At 37.8% G+C, this 24,778-nt stretch overlaps 2 protein-coding genes and 1 non-coding gene across 3 annotated transcripts; 2 read left to right on the top strand and 1 right to left on the bottom strand.

Annotated features, from left to right (window-relative positions):
* The first annotated feature begins 1,730 nt into the window (after positions 1 to 1,730).
* Positions 1,731 to 8,063, top strand: LOC148863307 (respiratory burst oxidase homolog protein A-like). Its single transcript, XM_088974802.1, has 14 exons — positions 1,731 to 2,879; positions 3,228 to 3,384; positions 3,500 to 3,548; positions 3,641 to 3,754; positions 3,881 to 4,294; positions 4,356 to 4,742; positions 4,840 to 4,935; positions 5,055 to 5,170; positions 5,285 to 5,387; positions 5,468 to 5,650; positions 5,747 to 5,878; positions 6,010 to 6,138; positions 6,592 to 6,670; positions 7,766 to 8,063. Exons 1-14 carry the CDS (start codon positions 2,507 to 2,509, stop codon positions 7,873 to 7,875), a joined length of 2,442 nt encoding a protein of 813 aa, XP_088830928.1. The 5' UTR covers positions 1,731 to 2,506; the 3' UTR covers positions 7,876 to 8,063.
* Positions 8,064 to 11,615: 3,552 nt separating this feature from the next.
* Positions 11,616 to 11,689, top strand: TRNAN-GUU (transfer RNA asparagine (anticodon GUU)). Its single transcript has one exon. It is a non-coding gene; the product is annotated as a tRNA-Asn (tRNA).
* Positions 11,690 to 12,600: 911 nt separating this feature from the next.
* LOC148863305 (ATP synthase subunit gamma, mitochondrial) lies at positions 12,601 to 20,388 on the bottom strand. Its single transcript, XM_088975463.1, has 9 exons — positions 19,883 to 20,388; positions 18,844 to 18,887; positions 18,578 to 18,730; positions 16,896 to 17,009; positions 16,655 to 16,782; positions 14,416 to 14,538; positions 14,207 to 14,326; positions 13,511 to 13,632; positions 12,601 to 12,989 (listed from the first exon to the last, which is right to left on the bottom strand). The coding sequence occupies exons 1-9, from the start codon at positions 19,975 to 19,977 to the stop codon at positions 12,920 to 12,922; spliced, it is 969 nt and encodes a 322-aa protein (XP_088831589.1). The 5' UTR covers positions 19,978 to 20,388; the 3' UTR covers positions 12,601 to 12,919.
* Between the last annotated feature and the right edge of the window lie 4,390 nt (positions 20,389 to 24,778).

The raw sequence follows: 24,778 nt of genomic DNA, 5'->3' as shown, positions 1-24,778 counted from the left end.
GAGAGCTAGAGAGCAGGGATTACCTCCATTTTTTCCATCCCCCTCTCCTTTGGGGGGTGAGGTCTTTATATACCGGAGTCTTCGCGGGTTAGGTGGGTGAAAAGCCTCCAAACGGTAAGACTCGTCACATCTCGTCAGAACCGGGGTACGGTGGTGAACTCCTCGAGGTCGTCAGGCAGCCAGGTCGGCACCTGGGCTAGGTTGTCAGGGCGGCACTTGCGTCAGTTGGCGGGTTGGTGTCTGGGCCAGGTTGTCAGGTCGGCGCCTGTGTCAGTCGGCGGGTCAGTGTCTGGGCCAGGTTGTTAGGTCAACGCCTGTGTCAGTCGGCGGGTCAGTGTCTGGGCCAGGTTGTTAGGTCAACGCCTGTGTCAGTCGGCGGGTCGGTGTCTAGGCCAGGTCGTCAGGTAGGAGATCTTCCTGCAATACACCAAACTATTCCTGTACTGAGCTTCTCTACAAGTGGCAAGCTGCCTATGGCGAGTTGCTTATGGCGAGCTGCCCATGGTGAGCTGCCTGCCCGTGGCGAGCTGCTTGTGGCGAGCTGCTTGCCCGTGGCAAGCTGCCTATGGTGAGCTGCCTGTGGCAAATTGCCTGGAGGCCATACTTAGTTGGCACGAGGTGCCACGTGTCACATTTCCATTGGAGGGCCAAATCTGCCCTCATCATGTTCCATGGACCCATGATTCAAGCATTGACATGTGTGATATGCAAAAATTGCACATTATGTGTTTGGAGAGGGGTGATATTCACGAATTCAAAATATTTTAGGTGTCATAAACTTAAACATGTCTTAAATGACCTTGACAAATTGACTAATATTTTAAAAATCTATCTGGCCCAACCATTTTTATTTTTAGGTTATGGGTCATTGGTTCGATCATTCGGATCAAATGTGTGAAATCATACTACATCAACAATATATAAATTCATACCCAAAATTTACTAGTAACAATTTGAACGATTCAACCAACCAAATCAACTATAGATTGAAAATATTGGTATGGATACTTTGAACCAGTTAGAGCTAAGTGAGGCCAGTTGCAATAATCACAGGAAATTATTAGAAAAACTTACAAACTAATGCATGGATTACTGGATTAGGTGGTTAAAAGTCAGCTAATTATACTTATTAATCTCTATTAATTACGTGGAATCCATCCACATCACTATTCTTATTAGAAGACAAAAGCACCCCGGCCTCTCCTCATATACATTGTCTCTGACTCTGATGAGGGATTTGTTGTCTTTCACTATTGAGTTGGTAAGTTCCCAATTTACCAAATATGGGAAGGTAAGTGCCCAAATCAATTCCATTCTTCTAATCTCTTGCTCCACGTCAGCATGCCTAGCTGTAATCTCAAATGAATCAAAACTGGGTCCTACTTCTTGCATGTCTGCCATGTGTCCCAATGCCTTATCTGGACTGGACTATGGTCTTCATATATTTGTTTAATATTTTGGATTAGATAATTGTTCAATAACCCAAAACCCCACTTAAGGTTTAAGCTACTTGCAGAGATAGATAAACCACAGTTTGACGGAACCGACGTGCATCTGCACTACAGCAAAGATACAGAGAGAGAGAGAGAGAGAGGGGCAATGTTTGGGAAACAGACAGCAGCACAGAAGTGGAAGGAACAAAAGCAGAAAAAGGAGGTTTGGAGAGAGTTGGGTTGGTTCCAAAATGTGATTGTTATATTTATATTTAGTCGTTTCTCTCTTCTTCCACCGATTCAGAAATCATAAAATTTTCGTGTGTTTCTTTCTGAACTCCACCTGCTGACCTTCTCTCTCTCTCACACACTTTTACTTTACCTTCCCTCACCCAAACCAGCCTCCCCCGCTTTCACTTCTTTTCTTTGCATCGTTCCTCGCCAAATTCTTCCTCCATCAATTCCTCCGCTCTTTCTTTTCTCTTTTTTCAATTCCTCTGTGTTAAATTTCATGAAGACGACCGAGCCTCTTTAGATGTTTTCTCCTCCTCTCCCATCCATATTTTAATAGATTTCTCGTAGATATCGGACTGGTTCCAACAGTTGAAACTTAAAATAGAAGAATTCTTTGTTTTTTTTTTTCTTTTTTTTTTTCCGTTTGCTGTTTCTCTTTCTTGTAAGAAAGAAAAAAGACTATAATTGTCTTCCTTCGTTGTTCGTTCATCACCCAGAATCCAGTTACAGCTTCGAAAAGTTTGACTTTTCATCACCTAAAATTCTTTTTTTTCTGAGTGGACGTGCTGTTATCGGGAAATCCACCACTTTAATTCTCTCACTGAAATCAAAGAAGATTTCTATAATAATTTAAGAGCTTGAATGCCCAACACCCACGAACCCATTAACGCTTCATTCTAAGAACCCACATTTTCCCTGTGTCAGAGCCGAAGAACAGAGAGAGGAAACAACCAATGGAAGTCATAGACTCCCACCTCTGAGGAAGCTGTCCCCTACTTCAATTCCTCTGTCGTTCAGTTTTCAAAAGTAGCTACCCATTACAACTGAATTCCGTTACAATGCTTCAATTCTCCTCCTCTTCTTCTTCGTCATTGTCGTCGTCGTCTTCATCGTCTCCTTACGTCGACGGTGCTAGAGTCGTCCCTCTTTCCTTCTCGCCAACCCAGAACTGGTCTCTCTCTCTGCAACGGACATTCTCAGGAACCTTCTCGTTGGATGATGAATCGCAGTTGGCCGACAACCATCGGCATTCGCCGGAGAACTCAGTCCCCACGGTCGCCGGCCTCGCAATTGAACGGCTGAGGTTCATCGATCAGGTGGGGAGCGGAGGGATGGAATGGAAATACGTTGAGGACCGGTTCGACCGTCTGTCATCTACAAAATGCGGCTCGGTCCCCGTCGTGGACTGGTCGGATTTCGCTTACTGCATTGGTGAGCGGGACAACATGAGACCCATCAGAATCAGAATTCAGACCCATCTACGCGAATTTGCTAGAATACACCATGAATGATCATGCACAATTTACCCGTTTTGCAATTTATTCATTTTTCTCGTATTTCCAAATAAAAAACAATTTATTTCCTTGACTTAATATCAACGACGGTTGGTTTCCGTTATTGCCTCCGGCCGTCCGGCGACGACCATTGCCGGTTTGGTGAAGGAACTAGGCCGTCGTGTCTTGAATCCTGCCGGAATTTTGCCCATTCTCACATGGGACGGAATTCATGGAAAATTCAAAGGTAATAAGAATTAATTTAATTCTTTTTAATTTTTTGCAGGAATGAAAGAGAGTCCAGAGTTCGCAGATGAGCTGCTGGGAGCACTTCAAGGGAGAAGAGATCGACACTTCGAGATCACTAAAACCGAACTTCATGATTATTGGCTTCGAATCACAGACCCCAGTTTCGCTTCAAGAATCCGGATTTTTTTCGACCTGTAAAAATTCATTTTTTTTCTCGAGTTTCGTAAGCTAGCTTTGAATTTTAATTTATGAATTAATAAGTTCTTCATTGAATGCGAATTTTCTGGTTCTCTACTTCTCTTCTCTCAGGTGTGACAAGAACATGGATGGCAAAATCACTGAAATGGAAATCAAGCAGGTGAATTAAATAAGAAAAAGAAATTATTTAAATAAAATTGTTTTTTTTTTCAATTTTTATGTGGTTTTCATCGTAATTTTTGCATATTTCAGGTCATTTTGTTGAGTGCTTCTACAAATAAACTGTCGATGACGCCTGAAGAAGCAAAAGATTATTCAGCTTTGATCATGGAAACGCTTGACACTGAAAAACTTGGCTTTATTGAGGTTGACCAATTGACAGATATACCCTCACAAGTTTTTTTTTTTTTGAGACTGAATTTCTACCCAGAAAAAAAAAAGAAAAAAGAAAAAACTGAGGCTGATTGAGTGAAGCTCAAATTCAAACTGCAGCTAGCCCAGCTAGAGACTCTGTTCAAAGGAGGCTCAACGAAGGGCTTCGTTTCAGTTGATCAATTCATAAAGAATCCTGTCGACTGCGACGACGACGATGACGACCCGTATCGAGAGCCCATGTCTCCGATCGAAATTGCATTCCGGACGTACTGGAGACGGGCCTGGATTGTTACACTCTGGTTGATTGTCTGTTTCACGCTCTTCGCATGGAAATTCACGCAGTATCGCCGTAGAAAGGCATTCGAGGTCATGGGCTACTGCCTCTGTACCGCGAAGGGAGCTGCAGAGACCCTGAAATTCAACATGGCTCTTATTCTCCTGCCGGTTTGCCGGAATACGATAACATGGCTTCGCAAGAACCGTTGCATGAATTCCGTTATCCCATTCAACGACAACATCAACTTCCATAAGGTAATTATGGAGATTTCTTGAACGTAATTATGGGGATTTCACATAATTTTCTTTAGTGTAGCTGATTGCAGGGGGAATAGTGATTGGTGTGATCCTCCACGGAGGGACTCACCTAGCATGTGATTTCCCGAGGATCGCCGGATGCAACAGTTCGATCTACCGGCGAACAATCGCTGCCCACTTCGGCAAGCGTCAGCCATCCTATCTGGAGATCCTGACCACCACAGAGGCCGCTAGTGGGATTGCAATGGTAGTCCTGATGGTTATTGCCTTTGCTCTTGCCACTCGTGTGCCACGCCGGCGTCCGTCGTCGCTGCCGTGGCCGCTGCGCCGTGTCACCGGATTTAATGCCTTCTGGTACTCGCACCACCTTTTCACTCTTGTCTACGCTCTGCTCATCGTGCACTCGATGTTCCTCTTCCTAACCAAGAATGTAGTAGAGAAAACAGTAAGTTCGTCTAAGACACAAGTATCCCTGCCATTTTACACAATGCCAACCATGCCCATACTAATCTTCTTCTCTCTCTGAGTGAACTCCTCTGTAGACTTGGATGTATATCGCAGCTCCAGTCCTGCTATACACCGGAGAGCGGATTTTTCGAGCTGTTCGGTCCACATTCTATGACGTTAAAGTTATCAAGGTATATTACATTCTGTTTGTCTATCAAGAAATTGGATATATGATTAGAAAGTTCATCAATCAGTTATAGAAGCCCTAATTTCAATTTGAATTTCTCCTCTTGCGTTGCTTAATTTACAGTCCACAATTTATCCTGGAAAAGTTCTGTCGCTCAAGCTGAGCAAACCTGATGGATTTAAGTACTGGAGTGGGATGTATGTATTCATTCAATGCCCTCAAATCTCTCAGTTCGAATGGTAATTAATATTCTCTTCCTTGTGCTTCCCCTGTAAAAATTGGAGAAGAAAAAAAATAAAAAAAGAAAAACCCAAAAGTTCCTTTCAATGTCATAGTCAAATTTATATTTTCAGGCACCCATTTTCCTTGACATCTGCACCGGAAGATGACTATCTAAGCGTGCATATAAGAACCCTAGGAGACTGGAGTGATCAAATCTATAATCTTTTCCAGGAGGTAAAGAAAAAAAAGAGAAAGAAATTTGCAAATTTCTGTGAATTCATATACAAAACCATTAATCAGTTTATGCTGTACAGGAACTGGTCTCAGGGAATTCCAACTTCCCAGAAATTTGCATAGATGGGCCCTATGGAGCAGCTTCTCAGGATCATGTCAAGTATGATACAGTCGTGCTGATCGGTCTCGGAATTGGAGCTACTCCTTTCATTAGCATCCTCAGGGATGTCGTTCATGGCCTGTCAAAACCACAAGCTGATTATGTAAAGTTTCGATTCTGGTGTTTCGTGTTGGTTTCTAAACTTTAGTCAATGAGAGAATTTTTGTTGTTAAAGTGGATGTTTTGCTCATTTTAATAGGTCTATGATGAAGAATCCGGCATTGCTAAGGGCCCTTCAAAAGCTTACTTATACTGGGTCACAAGAGAACAAGATTCTTTTGACTGGTTCAGAGATGTTATGAAGGAGATTTCTCAGACAAATAAGAAACAGGTGATTCCATTTTTGTCAAAATCATTCTTTACTTGTGCAAGTCTACTAGAAATTATGGTGATTTTCTAACAGAAGCCTTCCAATAATTCCTGAATCTTTTATCTTTTTTGATTTTAATGTTTCATGTTAAGGCTGTAGTAGAGATGCACAACTTCCTTACCAGTGTTTATGAAGATGGGGATGCAAGATCTGCACTGATTAGTGCAATTCAAGCTTTATATCAGGCAAAGAATGGCATTGACATCGTCTCGCAAACTCCGGTTAGTGCAATTCAGCAGTCATCAGTAGGCTAGACCAGGTTAAAAATCTAGCAGACGCCACTGCAATTGGCTTCCTAGTTAGGGCAGATGTGGATGCTCTAATGAAACCATTATCATGGTGAGATGGTTGCAGTTTTGTGGTTTTTTCCCGCCAATATATGAATCTTGAAGGTCATATGGCCATGATTGATATTGAAACAATATGGTCATATTTGTCAAAGTAGAGGTACTAAGTTCATGTATGACAAACAAAATGGTGGTACCAATTCAACACCCTACGTACTGAGGCAGTGGAAAGCCATCATCAGATCTCACACATCATGTACCATTGGTTTCAAATGCAATATGGTCCATGCTAGTGAGACCTAATCGAATTTCACCCCAAAAAGAAATCTTGTTCTCTTTTCTTTATAGGTTCTTTCTTTCTTAAATGATGGATTTGTTTTTTTCCAGGTCAGAACACACTTTGCTCGACCAAATTGGTACAGGGTCTTCTCAAATTTGGCTAGTAAACATGGAGGAGCACGGATCGGTGAGTCACAACCAAAACCCAAGGAAACACTTACAGAGAGATATGGATTAAAACCTAGATTTCCTTTGAATATCTTGTGGCCATTTTTTCTCGGTACTGTTCTATATTATATACACAACCATAAAATTGACTATTGTTATTCTTGATTTAGTTTTAAGGTCTCAAAACTCAAAATTTGTGCATCCGGATAAGGTCGGTTAACAACCATAAAGTTGTTTATTTTTAATCCTTTAGATAGGTCCTTCACCTGAGATTCCATTTTGACAACCCATGTGTGACAGTGTGAGAGATTCCATTTATTAGACAAGTCAAAGAAAAAGAATATTTTGAGATCTTTAGCCTTTAATAATATCTCAGTTAAATAACAATTGTAAGTAGAGAGTTGATCAGAAGTTAGAAATCTTTGATTTTAAACAAAACATAAAGAGGGTTTGCTGTCTTCAGTATTTGGCATGTCCCTGTAAAGGAGGAAATTCTTGGCATCCATATTTTATTTATTCGAACCAGGTTATGGCACAAGCTTGACCTGACCCAACTCAGCCCCACCAAATCCCCTAGAAAATATAATATTATCATGTTCATGTTCCTAAAGAGAAATCTATATAAAACCCTAGTTTGATTAGGTTTCAGTTATCATGTTTCAATGTTCTTAACAAGAAATCCTAATAAAATCCTAGTTTGATTAGGTCAGTCTGAACCCTAACATAGATGTGGGGTGTGGGAATGTATTTGCAAAGTTTTCAATAGCTCCTAGAATTGCAACTACTCATTGTTTGATGGGTCATACCTATTACCTAAGATACCTTCTAGGCCATAAGAATTCCTTTTATTAAGATTGCGTGGAATTCTTTTTGTAATAACCAAATATATATTTGGAAAAGAATTAATAACAAATTGCTCAAAAGCAAAATAATATTAAAAAAAAGGATGTATAAGTCATATGTTAGGTATACCAGACAATGAGGTGGGTGAGACCCAAAACAATATTTGGTCCCAACCCACCATATGATTTCCAAGAAAATGGTGAGAGTTGGCCTTAAATTCTTACTTGCTAGTTCTACCTGATTTTAGACTAATAATGTGGTTTGGTTACAGGGGTTTTCTACTGTGGCCCTTCAGTTTTGGCAAGAGAGTTGGAGAGGCTATGCACCAAATTCACCACCAAAACGACCACAAGATTTGTGTTTCACAAGGAGAATAATTAATTGCTTCTCCCCCTTTTGGTGGGTTCTTTTTAGTTGTAAAATCTCTTGAATGAAGAGCACAACAACCACCAACCGACTAAGTTTTGTATTGAAGAAATTTCAATATTGGGCATGCCTAAGACGAGCCCATTTGTTCATGAGATAACTATTTACTGTTGAAAACTAATGCAAAATACGAGTTCCCAAAATTCCCTTTCAAATGCTTCAAAGTATGACCTTTCCTACACAATTAACTCCCGTATAATGTGTGCCTCATTCTACTAAACTAAGAGAACTCTCCTCCAGACATGTCAGATTTAAGAAAACATGGAAGAGAATGAAGGAAATGTAAGCAATTAGAAATGTGAATACAATTGGCCTGTACCATTGCCAAGTAGTCTTAAGCTCAGTGCCATAGAAAAGCATGACTACAAGCAAGGGTGTATTTGGATCTCCGGAAAAATAAGATGTTTTCACCCTTTTTTGTTCTGCAAAAGGAGAGAAGGGCAGTTATTGCGATTTGCTAAACTAAAGTAGGTATATAAACTGCATTTAGCATTCCTTATTTTAAGGACTTGTCTCCTTAAAATTTTAAAATTCTCCTATAAACATTGAGTTTTTAACAGTAAAAAGGAGACAGGTCCCTAAAACCTTAGCTTGTACGTTCCAAGGAGATGAGAGGGTTAAGTGCATGGCTTTCAAAACCCGACCAGACCGGAAAAATTGAGAACCGGTCAGGTGACCAGTTCTGTTTTCCCTCAAAATCAGTTTTTTGCCAAAAAAACGTTGATTTGGTCAACAAACCGCTGACCTAAGCAGTTGAACCATTCAACGGTTTTGACCATTTTTTATTTTTTTTATTTTTTGTCAGAACAGACCAATTGTTTGATTTGAACTGTCAGACCATTCAACCCAGAAACCGAACCCCTGACCTGTTCACTGTCGGGTCGGTCTTAAAAACCATGATCAAGTGTATGTGCACAAATTCTAATTTCAAAAGTTGTCTAAAATCCCCCTCCAAAACCGATAGCACATATGCTGTGTGACCTTGGTCTCACTTGCGACCCCCCATTCCCTCAATGACTCATGAACACGCCAGTGATTGAAATAAAAAGGGGCTATTTACTTGGTGTAACGTCAAAACCTGAAGCCGTGTAGTGTGAAAACATGGATTCGAGTATGAGTGGCCAATTTATGCGTATGTGCACATACACACAAAAAAAAATAAAAAAAGTGTTTCATGTGTCATAAGGGGTCAAGGGAGTGAAATCAGAGGAATCCGATCACCTACCAACAAAACACATTCCAACTCTCTACGAATATTGTCTCACACGGCACATTTTATATATGGCTATGGTGGGATGTGCAATATTAGATCAAATTGGTAGATGGTTGAAATATGTTTTGTTGGCAGAAGAAAGATCTCAATTCAAACCAGAGCGGGGATATAGGCCATACTGCGGGCTGCAGCATGGAAAGATGTTTCCAAAACACAGCCATAGTGTCTTGTGGTTAAAGACGTGGGAAAATTTTGTGAGCAGGAGAATCAGAATGGAATTATTTATATTTAACGCATGAGAACTATTAAATGACGAGTTTGGATCTCCTACCCATGCCTTTCTACAATGTACATTGAGAACATTTCCTATTTTACATGTTATTGTTCATGAAAAATGTACATGATGTTGGGTAAAAAATCTAATTTCTTAAATAACTGAGACTTGGAAAGTTGACTGGATCAGCAAGTCAACTGTTCAACCGTCTGATCTGACCCAAGCCTGACAACAATGCTCCAAACACGTTATACTTTCAACATTTTAAAATGATGAAAGTATCCTCTTATCTTTTTAAGGCTCTATTTGGAAGGAGTACAAATACAAATATAAAAATGTACAGTGTAAATATATTCAAAATAATACAAAATACAAGATTTTGCATTCTATATATTTATATTTGTATTCTTTCCAAACTAAGCCCAAAAAACAGATTTATCCATCCCATCTAGCTTTATCCATGAGACACAACTTCTCTCTCCATAGAGATGAGCTGCTCCAAAAACAACGTAAACCACTTACATATTCAGACTGTATATGCAAATAGTGATGCTCATGGATCCAGTTTAGGTTTAAGTTATGGGTGGTGGTTCAACAAAAAACAAACCCAACAGCAAAGTTGGTTAGGTTCTAGGAATCTAGAGCAAGTTTAGTCAACTTGACTCTCAACCCAACCAAACCTCACTTTAACATTTTTCAGCCACTTTATACCAAAAAAAAAAAAATGCCAAACGTCATGTCCTTAGTCCACCCCTCCCAAGACCCAGATTGCTGGGACCAACACTGGGTAATGGCCCTTTTTACATTAAATTGGGATAGGATATGTGGAACCCATATTGAGTGGTGCCTCACATTTTCTAGGGCAAAAACTTTCTCAAATGTATCAAGTTCAATCATCCCAAGGGAATGTAATAAAACCATTGCATTTAGATGGAAAGGGAATACTTGCTCATAGTTGCCCACTTCCATTTGCCCTCATTTGTTCCACAGACAAGCGAGAGATATCATGAGCATTATGGAAAGATCTGATCTCCCAATAAGTCAGTGAGTTACAGTATATCCCAACAACAACATATGTGCCCTCAAAAATGTTCTTTTTCTTTAGGGCAAACAACTGAAGGCTGACAGTGAATCTTTTGACAATGATCACATTTACCTCTCATGGTAGCACCCCAAATGAGGCAGCAAGGTGAAACAAAAGCTGTGACCCAATAAAAGAAATGCAGCCCTTGTTAGGGTTTGTTTGGTTCACAATCAGAATCGGAATTGGAATGGTCAATTCTCATAGTTTGTCTGATATGGGAATGAGAATTAGAATCAGCAGGAATGAGATTTCATTCCAAAGAGAGAGGCAAATAACGGTTATTCTCTCAAATGAGGAAATGTCATTCTAGCAAAAATGGGAATAGGGTTCTGATTCCACCCAACCAAATAGTTGGAACCAGAATAATCCATTCCAGACCTCTATTCTTGTAAACCAAATGGAGCCTTAGTGTTCAAGAGTTTGACCATACAAATGGGTGTGACCCTGTCTGTTTCAGTCATACTTCTAAGGCAGCTGGGCTCACTATTGGGCAGTGGTCCCTTGAGAATTAAGACAGTGGGATGAAATCCAGCATGTGCTAGAACAGTACTTGGCATGGTAAAGTGAGGGAAGTGGCATGGATGTTGAACCAAGGGAGAGTGTGGGGAGATACCACATTACTCAAAGCTCTCATTATCTTGCTCATGAAGTTGTACACCAAGCAGGCAGATATCTCCAAAACCCTATCAAGGGTTTAGCAACCACCAACCATAACGCGTTTTTGTTTTGAGCTGTGATGCACTTGCTTCCTTTCAGGGTTGTGGATTGAAGAGAAAGGGAAAAAGCAGAAAACAAGCAAACCCCATTAGGTGAGGTTATGTTTTGGTAATACCATTTATAGTCACTCCATGTGGGATAAATGATGAAGACAATACTCACTCACTCACTCACTCGGGTTGGGGGCAGCTTCTCTGCACAGTCCCCTTCACTTCATCATGAAAACTTCATGGTCATAGCTTAATGTGTAGTTGGTAAAATGGGTGGATGGCATCCTGCATTTATGTAGTAAGATCATGGCATATTTGACCCCAGCAGACAGCAGTCAATGCCTTTCGTTGTTTATCTATGATGGACGCACGTTGATTCTTTGTATAAATGTTTTGAATAGCACGTTATAAACAACGGCTGGAATAGCTCAGTTGGTTAGAGCGTGTGGCTGTTAACCACAAGGTCGGAGGTTCAAGCCCTCCTTCTAGCGTTGTTTGAACATTTTCAATATTTTTTTCTGAAAAGCTTTTCCTCGTTTTATAAAAGATAGATTTCACATCTATCAATATTCAATACCTTACATCACGTGATCAAGAATCAAGATCAACTAAAATGACCCTTTCAAAACCCTGATTAAATGGTGAATGGTTAGGCCTGAAAGGCTAAAACCGAAAATTTCATTGAGTAATCACGGTTTTACGAGTTTAACTTTAACCAACCCAGCTTGATCATTTAACATTGTAAAAATGTCAAATAATGAGTTTGATAACACTGATTTAGAGAGATTGATAGCAGTTACTTAGTAGAGCAAGAGGAAAGAGGACAGGACAGCATGTTTCATTTTCACGGGCACTTTCTTCCTCATTTACTCCGTCTTCCATGAATGGAAGAAAGTGTAGATAATCAGGTTGCTTGTGTATTTGATGGCTTGGACGTGAACTGGTAGCACAACTGCACAACATAATGTTATAATCTAACCAAATTTCTACCCTAAACAGACCACCAGGATTTTCACCCAAGAATCTGGGTGGCCTTTAACTTCACCATCTCATTCAACTCCTCCTGGTTTGTGTTAATGACCATCCCCACTAGCCAGAACCAAACCAGTCGGTTGCAGCCTAGACCTATTAATTGAAATTTTGTTTTCATTTCTCAGTCTCAGCAGCATGGTTCAAAGTATAGAATGCCCAATTCAGAGAGGCAATATTCTTGGATTGAAATTGTGTATCGCACCCTTTTTGATACTTGCTCAGTGGTAGTGCAGCTGCAGGCCATCGGTAACACTTGCTAAATGGTAAATCCAGCCTACCATCACTGCAATTAGAAAATAATTGAGACAGGAAGCTTCTCAGTATACTATATTATTATTGCCACAGGCATTGCATCTGTTAAGCACCATAATAACCTATGAACGATCCAATTCTTTATTAAACACAAAAACAATCCATAGAGATCCATTTATCCAATGAACCAAAGCGCCACGAAATGTTAGGATCCTCAAACCGTTCACTAAACAAGTTACAAATAGACAAAGAACCCCACAAGAAATTTAAAACAAAAAAAAATGATCATAAAACTCCCAAAAATTACTTTTGACTTTGGGAATATTATTCTGGTATCTCAACATAAAAACTGTCTTTCAGAAAGTTAAAAAAGAGCAACATGAATAAGCTCCGGCTATAACTTTATTTTTGCAATTGGCAAGTTGACTTGGGCAAAATTAGCCTTCCAGTGCCGAAGCTCCAGATATAATCTCAATCAGTTCTGTAGTAATGGATGCTTGGCGTGTCCTATTATTAGACAATACCACAAAAAGGAGGAGATGATCAGTCACTGCGCACATATAAATACACAAAGAAGGAAAGACAGAATGTGGAATACTAAGTCTATAAGGGATGCAACTTGGGCATCTTGGGCCCGGTTGGGTTGAATTAGTTAAATTTTTTAACATCCTAACCCAAGCCCAATGTAACTGAAATTCTTCAAATTGAGCAACCTGACTTGCAGCCCTAAGTTGTGGCCTTTGATATGATCTATGCCTCTATGGTACTGAAAAAACTTTTGCATGCTCTGAATTTAAGAATTGTGAAGTTTTGTTTTGTAGTATACCCAAATTCATGTTGGTCATCCTTTTTCGAGTCAGGATCTGCTAGTAACAAAACAATGCTAGGTGTGCTGATGACAGGTGGCACAAAGCTATGATGTGCCTAGCACAGCTTTGTTACTAGCAGATCCAAACTCTTTTTCTCTACTAGGTGATATGACATGACGGCATGTTTTCACAGAGAGAGAGAGAGAGAGAGAGAGAGACCTGTTATAAGTAAGTGTAAGGCGATCAAGCATTTCACCAGCATTTCTACTTGAACTATCCATAGCAGACATCCTTGCTCCTTGTTCACTACATGCATTCTCCAATACCGCATTGAACAAAACCTGCCATAGTGTGGACTTCAGAAAACTATACAAGAAATGATGCAATGATGTAGCAGATAGAGTTTGAATAAGATGAAAAGTGATATTAAGAAATAAGTATATGATGTGACTCAGACCAATAGCTTGTTTTAGCTTTTAAGTTTTAAATAGGACCACACCTCAAAACATTGGCAGTAGAATCAATTGCTCAACATTACACATTTCTACAAGCAGTAATCATTCGATACATGCAATAGATCATATCCAGGGTTAAAAAGATTGTTACACTACAGGGCTGATAAAAAAACAAAACAAAAAAAGAAAAAGGTTGTTACACTACAGGCTTCATAAACATGCTGCATCTCACTCTTAGCAATGAGCTCCATCCTAATGTATTTTCAGCAGCACTAATTGTACAAAAGAGAGATGTTATTATTTATTATTTATTAACAGCATCTATGGTTCAAAACATAAAACAGTTCATACTGGAAACCAAAAGAAAATGTTCATGTAATGCCCAATTATTCACACCAGCACAGAGAATAAAAAGAAAGAGAAAAATACATAATATTTTTCTAAAAGGACAAGGACTTACACATGAAAACTGGAATTCAGCAAGATTTTGAAGAATTTCGCCTTTTGTCTCACCACCTTCTATTTCATAGGAGTCAAGGTCACCAAGTTTCCCTCCAGCTTCAGCCTCCCTCTCGACAACCTGAATTCAAAGATTTGTTGAATAATATCATGGAATTTGCAATTATATTTCTAATATTAGCATGGACATCACTATAAAAATCAGTTCACCTCAGGAGATAGTACAGTTGCCACTGTTGGAACAAAGGAGACAACTGAATGGAATTTGTTGAAGACAATCCTTAAAACATCATACTCAACATTCTTTAATATATCATCTGCAAGAACTGAAACCTGTAAAGGATGACAATTTGAATTATTCATGAGTGTGAGACAATAGATAATAAACATTTTTTATCAATAACAAAATATTTTTATTAAATTAAAAGAAGATCATTAAATAATATTTGTTCCTATTGTTATTCACACATACATACATAAGCACAGATATCCACACATGCATAGAGGCAAAGGAGGAAGAGGAAGGGGAATTGTTTGTCTGTACGTGTAGAGAGAGGGGAGAGAGAAGGAGAGAGATGTGTCTAGAGATGCTTTCTCAAAATCAATGATAATCCATTTCTAAACTTGATCTCCAGAGGAATAAGGTGATCAACCTAGAAAATGGAAACTAAAGCCTATGCATATAAAATGCAATGAGAAAGACTCAGAAGTATCTTTTTCAACCTGCAAAGCCAACCTATCACACAGTGCATGACACCTTGCATGATCACTCTTGAACACAAGGGAGAGAAAATCTGAGTGTTAGCATCTCTATTGCAAAAGCGTTAATCATCCTCTCCCCCTTGTCCAGAGAAAGCAAAGTCTTACCAGCTGTGAATAACCCAAGAAATGCCTCAAATATCTGAAGAGACAGGATTTCCAAGAATAAATTGAAGCTTAAGCTTGCAAGTAAGCAGCTTATGAAATAGATGGCCTCCACTGTGAATGGATTGGATGTGGCTACCTGAAGTTAATATCCCGCAATAGAACCAGTGGCGATACCCCAGCATATATTTGCAATCAAAAACTAAAATGTGTTTACGGGAAATCTTCAAAAGTATCAATAATGCCTTGTAACAAGTGCACATGAAACAGATGACTCACAAGTTTTTTTTCCTATCCCAAACCTCAAATTCTTCAAGGGAAAGGAAACATCTCCATGTCATTTTTTCTCTTCTGCTTGTAAGGGTAATGTATTAACATCTCAAAGTTTTAATCATATAGTGCAGGCGGATCCCAAACCACATCATAAAATAAATCCAGATTGAGGAACTAAAATCACAATGGAGTAAGCTAAAACACTAATTCAATGGATCTCAAGTAGTTTGTCTTCTGGTTTTTAGAAGACTGCTACTGGAAAGATAAATTGAAGAATACCTCAACTCGTTTGACAAGGTGACTTAAGTGAAGTTTTTTTCTTTTTTTGAAAAAATACTTAAGTGAAGATTAATCCAGAAGAAACTGATTATAGATGGTGTCAAGTCCTCTTGTGAAATTCTAATCAGAAACCAAGTGGTGCAGGTGGATCCTTGTAAGGTCTGGGGTAATCCTTTTCCACCAAATGTTGAAACTTTTGCTTGGATGTTGTTAATGTGACCTGACACTTTTTTTAAACACCTTAAATCAAGAGGCTTTCATAATCAGTGCATCATGAGTAGCTGTGATCCATCATGGCATCATCCATTTTGTAGCTGAAAGGTCTCTGGTTTCTTGTGGTCTTTCTTTTTCAGCTTTTCAGAAGACTTTTGGTTGTTCCTTTAGTCTCACCTTTTCTTGTTATCCATCAATTCCAGATGGAAAGAAAAGACAAAGTCATTATGGAGTATGGTTGCACTTGCAGTTTTTTAGGGCATCTAGAGGGAGAGAAATAGAAAACTTTTGAAGACATGTTTAGAAGTGTCATGGATAAATATTTGTTCTTCATTTTTGGATTGGTCCAAAGGAACACAAGATTATTTAGTTTGTGATTTGCTCTTCTTATTGGGTTCTGCTGATATGATTGAACATATATGTATTTTGGCAAAAAAAACTCTTCTCCTCCTCTTACTCTTTTCATTTTTTATTTTCTTGACAAGTTCTGTACTCTTTTTTATTTTAATAACCTTTTTAATCATTATTGAAAATGCTACCTATGGAATACAGTACAGATAAAATGCACCAGATAGATTTCTTTCTCCCTCGAGATAAGCTACTTATATATGTATTTAAACCAAATAAATTTCTATATACACATGTGTGCAAGTGTGTTCTAATACCAAAGCTCTTACTACAATCTATAATTCCTTGATTTATACCACCATTCCATTCTGTTTAGTGTCATATCTATAATTCCTTGAGTTGTGCCATATCCAAAATAAAATAAAATAATACTTCACATGAAAAAATAGTGGCACATGAGAAGTGAATTAACCTGTGTGTAGTTCAATGGGTTCTTCTGCAGCTCAGTTATGGATATCTCGATATCTTTCTTTGAGTCACGTACAAGTTGAGCCTTTGCCTTTTCACCCAAAATAACATATTTTGTCTCCTTATCAGGACCTGATTTCAGTAGACCAGAAGTAAAAGTTTGTAAAGGTTTCATTATTTTTGCTGGAATTACAAGAAACAAGCAAAAAAGAAAAACTAATAGCACAGCGGCTCCCATGTTGTACCAGAATTCAACTTGCGAACAGCCTTGCTGATTTTGACTGATGTAGAGTTTATTCCACCACAAAGACCTTTGTCAGAGGAAATAGTAACAATAACATTCTTCTTGACATCAACACCTAGCATTACAAAGAATCAAATAAAACACAGTTTAAGCAATATTATAAAAAGTATGGAATGAAGAAAGTGAAAGTGATCCAGTGGTAAACAAGCAACAATTATGGCTCTAAACTCTAAATCCAGCAAAGAAAATATATGCAAACAACAAGAATTGTTTTGTCTTGTTTGGGGGGGAGGGGGGGTTGGTAAATGAAAAAAATTAAACAAAAAGATAGTGGGAAAAAGGCACAGCCAATGAGAAGAAACAGAAAGTAAATAAATTAATTATTGATAAAAAAAGTAAAGAAATTAAGCAAACAATACTAGTGTCATCCTGCCACTTCCTAGAGCATAGACTAGTTAGTATTAGCATATCTCAGGATACAAAAGAACAAGCTTTTTGTAAATAAAGCCAAATTACGGACTACTTATATAATATTAGAAAATCTATATGAAACTTTATATTTTCAGGACAATCATACATTGGAATAATTGTTTCTGTGACAAGACATGTCCAATCTCAAAATCTCAAAATCTTTTTTTTTTAATCAGCAAAAACAGAATTTATTTATTGATTAGATTAAAAAAAAGAATATACAACAAGAAGTTGTGGGCAGAAAAAGAAGCCCAAAAGAAAAAAGAAAAAGAAAAAAAAACCCATTAATTACAAACCAGCCCAGGACATAGATTGTCTTTGAATCCCTTGTTTACAAACCAGCCCAGAACGTCAAGGTCTCAAAATCTTCTAGATCCTAATGGAGAGTTAAAGATTTGGCCTTTTCCTTGTTAATTAGTTTAAAGAGGGGGGGGGGGGAGGAGCCTACCATGCAACCATCTGATGACCAGCGAATCTTCTTCTTCAACTGCCCCTCTCTCTATCTCTCATATTACCATTACATGTATAATATGTATGTTCTATGCCCTAATATTCTGATCTTAAGGCTTTGGATTTCATCATTATGTCAACAGTCAAACTGGTGACCCATCCTAGAAAGAAAACCAGGTTAGTCTCCAGTTCAGTTTCTAAAACATTGTTATTGTCCAAATTCTGTAAATGATAAAGAATATTCAGCACTAAAAATCCCTTTCCACATTCCCCCTGAATCCCTGACAGAATAACTAGGAGCAAAGCAACCATAAAATTCTTTAAAGGAAGGGGAAAAAAATAATTAAGCCCTGTTGTTTTCAGCCACACTCACCAGCTACATCCTATAATCTTTTTTATCAATATTTTGATCACCTTTTCTTAATCTTTCACGAAGCTTTGTTCATTTGCAAGGTCTAGACAATATGTGGCTCTGTTGGCAAAGCATATGAGCAACTTCAACCACTAGAGACCAAAGGTCATTACATGAAATAGATAAAACAAGTATGAAAAGTATGGAGACAGAACATTAACATGTAAAACTACACTATATCTTATAAAGAAGCGGCAGTGATAAATGAACTTGACCATAGAACATAAATTGTGAAAGGTAACTAATAAACTAGGAGTATCCCCAAGAACTTGACCATAAAACATACTAGTATCTCCGGTTTTCTTCTTAATGAAATTTTAAATTATTTATCAAAAAACTAATAAACATACTAGGAGTATCCCCAAGAAGTGCAGTAAATGGCTGCCACAGGCCACGTGAATTTTCTGCTCTGACTTGAATTGCTCGTAGCTTGGAAGCTGCAACCATTTTCATTGCCTTTGTGATTTTCTGAATATTTTTCACACTCTTCATCCGATTTCTAACTGCATTTTAGGATAAAGACATAAAATGATTCATTCAATCAATAAATTATACTTACTGGGGAAAAAACAGTTCAATCCCACAAGGAAAAATCAAGCAGGAGAATGGTTCCTACCTACTTGAGTTGAAATAGAACGTGCACCCCGGGGGACCAAATCCCTACACATTCCAATTTTCAGTTAGTTAACCAAAACAGAAAACAAGGAAACTCAAGAATTTGCGGTCAATAAATGTAGAGGAAAACAATTATCGTGCTGTATACCAACAAAGCCTTAAGGCAATGAAGTGGTTATAAATTCATCAGAAACTCCAGCTGTGACGTATAAGTGTTAGTGATACAAACATGTTATATAGGTTTTTATTGCATAATACACTACTTGCCTGTCTATGCATAATGAAATATTATTTGCAGAGTTCTTCTGAGCACCATTCCTTGGGAAATTGATTCCGACCCATTGACGGATTAGCTTGGAAATCTTAGATGGACTTCAGAAGATGTTGGATGTCATAATGTGATTAATGGCATTGATATGTGATTTTTGTTTTGTAAATCGTAATCCATCAGATAGGCGACCATGACCACATTATGGTAGTTATGAATAAGAGAGTTGTAAGTCTTTTTTCCAAGTATTCCTTCTAAAAATCGAAAAAAACGTCTCTACAGTACTCAAAGGTAACAGCAATGCCGCACATATCTGTTGCTGCCAAGGTAAATTGGATTAAAAATTCGTTTTAGGAACCCTCTTACACCGAAACAATGCATTCCAAATTTCTATTTGTGAAGCCAAATTTTCCTTATATTAATATCGGTATGAAATGATTTTACCTTTTCTCTTTCATTTAATTTAACTTCTGTCTAAACGCATTTCTATCAATACCCTGAACAAAACAGAGGAAGAAACGACTTGATGGAGAGAGAGGGGGGGGGGGGGGGGGGGGGGGGATGGAGGACGGGTGAGGGAAGGAGGGTAAACAATGACAATGACGATTAACGACACCCAATAATAACAGTTAAAGGTGTCAGTGATAAAAGAGCTATATATTTGCAATGAGCTTATAAATAAAAATAGTTAGTAGATATGTAAGGATCGAAGAGGCCATAATCGTAATCGCAGTCAATGAAACCGAATCAAATCAGGTGAGTGGCATCTTACTCGGAAGGAATCGAAGATAGAGCAGCATTAATAGAATTAGGGGAGATCAGAGGGATGAAGCGTCTGCCCTGACGTCTTAGCGTAGCCATCGCCATGGTTGATCACAATATTTTTCCTTCTGAACTTCGCAGCTCTCCTACTTCTGAACCTCGCGCTCTCCCTCTTCTGTCGAACGCGGGGAACCCTGTGGCCTTGGTATGAGAAAATAATTTAGACTGCAACTCCAGTGGAGTTGGATCGATCGGGTTCACCAAAAAAAAAAAAAAGATCGGGTTGAGGACCTGAGGTCAACTCTGGCCAAGCCAAATGTGTCTAACCCTAACCCGACCATCTTCAACGCCAACCAAGCCTTGTCAGGATCGGGCATAAACCAGAAAAATCATAAACTTGTCAGGATCTGACTCAGGGCGGTCGCCATTTTTATTTTATTTTTATTTTTTTTGTCATAATGGTATGTCTATTCAATTCCAATGGTTATACCATTTCGACTTGGGAACCAAACCCTTGACCGGTTCATTGTTTAATTTAGTTTTAAAAACCTTAGGCCCGAATGTTGAAGATGTGGAAAATGGAACCTTTGGATGCTTTGCATTCAAAGAATGGAATCCCAGCATGCAAGCTCCCGGTGCATGCATGTCAATTCCTCGTTCGTGCGATAGGCTTTATTAGCTGAAGATACTAAACTTGGAAAATAGTTACATAATTCTGTAAATGAGGAGATATCCCAATGCAAAGTTGTAAGGGACTATGTGAACAATGTGAGCATTGAAGCTAATTTATATAGAAACCAAGCATGACTAGTGAATTGGTGGTTGTACTGAATTTTACACAAAGAATCGTTCAACTTAAAAGTTAAAACTGTTAGGTGACATCTTGAATATGTTTTTATTCTCTAGAATTGCCCCCTCACGTGAAAGCTTATTATTGGACTTAAAGTGTAGACAAGCACAGGTCCACTACCCATTCATACTTCGTGTTATAATGTAATTAATTATGATAGGGAGATAAGGAACATGCACTAAAACACTTAGGGTCCATTTGGTTTGTAGTTGGAATTGGAATCTGAATGGTTTATTCCCATAGTCTATTTGGTTCAGACAAGAATGGGAATGGGAATTGGATTCAACATGAATGGGATTTCATTCCCAAGGGAGGAGCAGGGAATGACCATTATCTCAAATGGGGGAACGCCATTCTAGCAGGAATGTAAATGGGATTCTGATTCCACCCAACCAAACAATTCGAATCAGAATAGTCCATTCCAATTCCAATTCTAGACTCCCATTCCCACGAACCAATTGGGGCCTTAGTCAAATAGGCTATGATATGATCTCAAAGAACCATTCAACCTAAAGGCCTCGTTCTCTTTTTGGTAAGTTATTTATCTGGGTAAATGCAGTTATCCAGTTAAGTGTTTCTTAGGAAAGATTACCCAAGTAAGTGTATTTACCCATGTTCTTTTATTTTCCAAGTAAATAAGGCAGTGGTTATTTTAACCATAAAAATTCATTATTAAAAGGGACATTTCTGTCCCATCCAAGTATTAGCAACTTTCCCCAGGTGGAAATGTTATTTACCCACCTAGGAGATATGTATCATTTATCTGGGTAAGTGATCACTAAGAAGTCTCTACATAAATATGAAAAAAGAACATGTGTTTCTTGGTCAATGGGAATCAAAATCTCATTGACCAACTCCCCCTCCCCCTCTCAAAATATAAAAAAAAAACACCCCCAAAGGCTTAAGCTGTTAGGTGAGATCCTGAAATAGGTTTTCATTCTTCAACAGATCTTGATACAACATCCATCATTTGGGTTGTGCTTTTGATATCTCCCAAATAGAAGTTAGAAACTTAGAACCATGACACAACCAAAAGGCAATGCAAAATGAATGGGAGCTATCAAACAAGATTAAGACAAGTGATCACCTGAAAAAACAAGAACATATCAACGGTACTCCTATTTGATGATCATGATAGAGAAGCTGTGTTGCTCTAAGGTTCAAATGATCACCACCATGCTTCAGACTCTCCACCACCTTGGGGTGCTAATGGGTTGAGAAGGGAGAAAATAGAAATATAAATTCAGGGTCTGTTTGATTTGTAATCGAAATCAGAATAGTCCATTCCCATAGTGTATTTGATTCAGACAGAAATGAGAATAGAAATGGGAGTCAACAGTTAAAATGGAGGAATGCCATTCCAGCAAGAATGAGAATGAGATTCCTTTTCTATCCAATCAAACAGTTCAAATTGGAATAATTCAGTCCAATTCGGATTCTAGACCCCTATTCCCACAAACCAAATGGGCCTCAGTCTCTTTGTATGTCAACATGATGGCGATGCTTCATATTGAATGCAGATGACTTTCACGTTCAGTCCATGGTAGCGGGTGACCTTCACCATTGCAAAATATGATGTAATGATATAGCTTCTTTACCCCCATAGCACGCAATGAGTACATAAGTTTGTATTCATTTTTTTTTTGTGTGTGTGTAAAATTTGCTCTCTTTTTTTAGGCAAACTTGTTAGAAAATACAGTTTTCTGCTCATTTAGGATATGAACATCAATCGATCCCAACCAAATGTATATGTACAAAACTGAACTAGATTGTATATTTGAACCAATTTTGTGTTTGCATTGCAAACAAATGCAACATTGAGTATGAAATTTGCATCTTTTTTTTTTTTCAAAGCCAATTTTTCTTTAGTTTTGGTTTCAACAAAATCTCTATATAAAAACATATTCTCACCAAATACATGCAAAACTAAATAAGCGTATATATTCACTTCCGTTCAGCATTTTGCACTATTACCAAATGCAATCTTACAAAGCAAAATGATGTAATCTCCACTTTGGTAAACAATAATGGTGAGCGGAGAAAGGTTATTTATTTAGGATAACAATATGAGGCAAGATAAAATGATCCATTGGGGGTGGGGGTGTTATCATGATTGGATTTTAATTCAGATTGGATCATAATCCGATGTATTTGCACCTCTATTTATACAAGGGAATCAAGGTAGGAAGAAGGTGATGCAAAGTTTGCATCAATTTGTTTGATGCAAAATTTGCACTATCAACAGATGCAAGTAAGATTAAAAAAAAATCAAAAAAAAAAGTTCAGATTTTGTATCAGGTAAAGATGCATATCAGTCGTGAACAAGTGTAAAAATTTCCACTTTAAAATTTTAGTTGAGTTTTGTTTTATTATCTAAAACCCTCATTTATAATACAATACATAATATTCTCCCCCTATCACTATTTTCGACTGTACAAACAAAAAATCTAAAAATTCTTCAAAATTTATACCTGATTCAAATTTACACTACAATCAAACAGAGCAGTGAGAATAAATTTAGACAACCAAACAATACCTTATTGACAAAAATGATTTAACGTCCGGTCTATCCTATAACATTGATCCGAAAATTAACAAATGAAATTTGGGTTTTTTGCTAATTTATAAAATTTGGATTGATTGAAAAAAAAAAAGGATTAAGGTATATCCAAATCAATCCCTTAAACGAGTTCAAATTTGTTCATTACAGAACGCTCGCCTCACACCAATCTCACAAATCCCTTGAAACCGTACATCAAAACATTTCCCAATTTTTAAATTATTATTTATAGAAGATGTTCCCAAACCGTAACATGCTGTGCGTTTGGTGTCGCGTTTTGTGAGGAAAAAATCGATTGTTTGCGGTAGAAAATTCATTAATATAAAACTCAATAGATGGGTTTAAAATTTGAGTGGACTGTTGTTATTTTTTTTTATGTAAATAATCAACGAGGTTTTTGATCTAAACCTAATATTGAAAACAAATGACTGAAAATTTGGACTAGAATTTTAGGTCGATTTACATTTTACACTTGAAACAAACGTAGCCACATCCCTCTTTTTATTTGAAATCATCTCCCGTGAAAAATAACAAATAAGAATGGGAGATTTCTCGATGTGCGGCTTGAATATGCTGTGAGGATGTGAGGACCACTCTCGAAGGAGCAGATCCGGACTCCTTAAACATGGTTTCCCCTAAAACTTGTCATGAGGTGTAAAGTGGGCCATGCCGGGCTTATGGACCATTATGGGCCGTACTGTCCTCTTCGGTGAAAATTATGGGGTTCGATTTGATACAGTCCACGGCCCAAGCCTGGGCTGAACCGAGCTAGACTGAATGGATATAAGGATACAAATAATAACGAATTTACAATTACTCAAAAAAAAATAAAGGTATAAAACAATTTAAATAGGAATTTAAGAAATTTATTTCATTTAAATTTGAATAAATAATGATACAAATTACAAAGTATACAAATATTGAAATTATGAAATATACAATGGTTGGATACTTCATACTTGGATGAATGAAATATGAAGATGGAATAAATTAATAAAATATAAAAAAATATAATATAGTTACAAATTGAAAATACAAAATTACATTAATAGCAAATAAATTAAATAAAATTAAAACAAAATTTACATATACATTATGATGAAAGCATTCACACACTTTCATCATATGCTTCGGGTGAAAAATGAAATATATGGTGTATGTAGTAGTATCATGCCCTCCTTTGTCTTGTAATTGTAAAGTTGTAATGTATACTCTGGATCATAATTCATGACTGCATCTAGCCAACCCTAGTACAGTGGTACTTGTAGGTCCTCACTAAAACAATTAAACAAGACTTCGATGGAACTGTAGCCTGTAGACACCGGAGGGGTTAGTTGATCACGGATCACATGCCATGGCGGGATTGGCAGTGATAAGTGTTCTCCACCTTCTCCCAATATTTATAAAATTTATTTTCTATTATTTTCAAAAATTCATTTAAATTGTGAGTTATTTCTTCTTCCTTCCCATGTGTGAGAAAATGTCTGGTCAAATGG

The sequence above is a fragment of the Nelumbo lutea genome, chromosome 3 (genome assembly GCF_056320005.1).
Source record: "Nelumbo lutea isolate HS-2025 chromosome 3, American lotus-T2T, whole genome shotgun sequence".
Lineage (NCBI taxonomy): Eukaryota > Viridiplantae > Streptophyta > Magnoliopsida > Proteales > Nelumbonaceae > Nelumbo > Nelumbo lutea.
Note: the sequence above shows the minus strand (reverse complement) of the source record. Positions and strands in the feature narration are given on the sequence as shown.

Excerpts from the sequence above, each read along its gene's own strand:
- LOC148863307 (XM_088974802.1), top strand. The coding sequence starts at position 2,507 with ATGCTTCAATTCTCCTCCTCTTCTTCTTCGTCATTGTCGTCGTCGTCT. Across the intron at positions 4,936-5,054 it reads ATGACGTTAAAGTTATCAAG|TCCACAATTTATCCTGGAAA; the intron begins GTATATTACATT and ends CTTAATTTACAG. Across the intron at positions 5,171-5,284 it reads CAAATCTCTCAGTTCGAATG|GCACCCATTTTCCTTGACAT; the intron begins GTAATTAATATT and ends TTATATTTTCAG.
- LOC148863305 (XM_088975463.1), bottom strand. The coding sequence starts at position 19,977 with ATGGCGATGGCTACGCTAAGACGTCAGGGCAGACGCTTCATCCCTCTG. Across the intron at positions 18,888-19,882 it reads CTATCTTCGATTCCTTCCGA|GGATTTGGTCCCCCGGGGTG; the intron begins GTAAGATGCCAC and ends TGGAATGTGTAG. Across the intron at positions 16,783-16,895 it reads TGTTCGCAAGTTGAATTCTG|GTCCTGATAAGGAGACAAAA; the intron begins GTACAACATGGG and ends TACTGAAATCAG.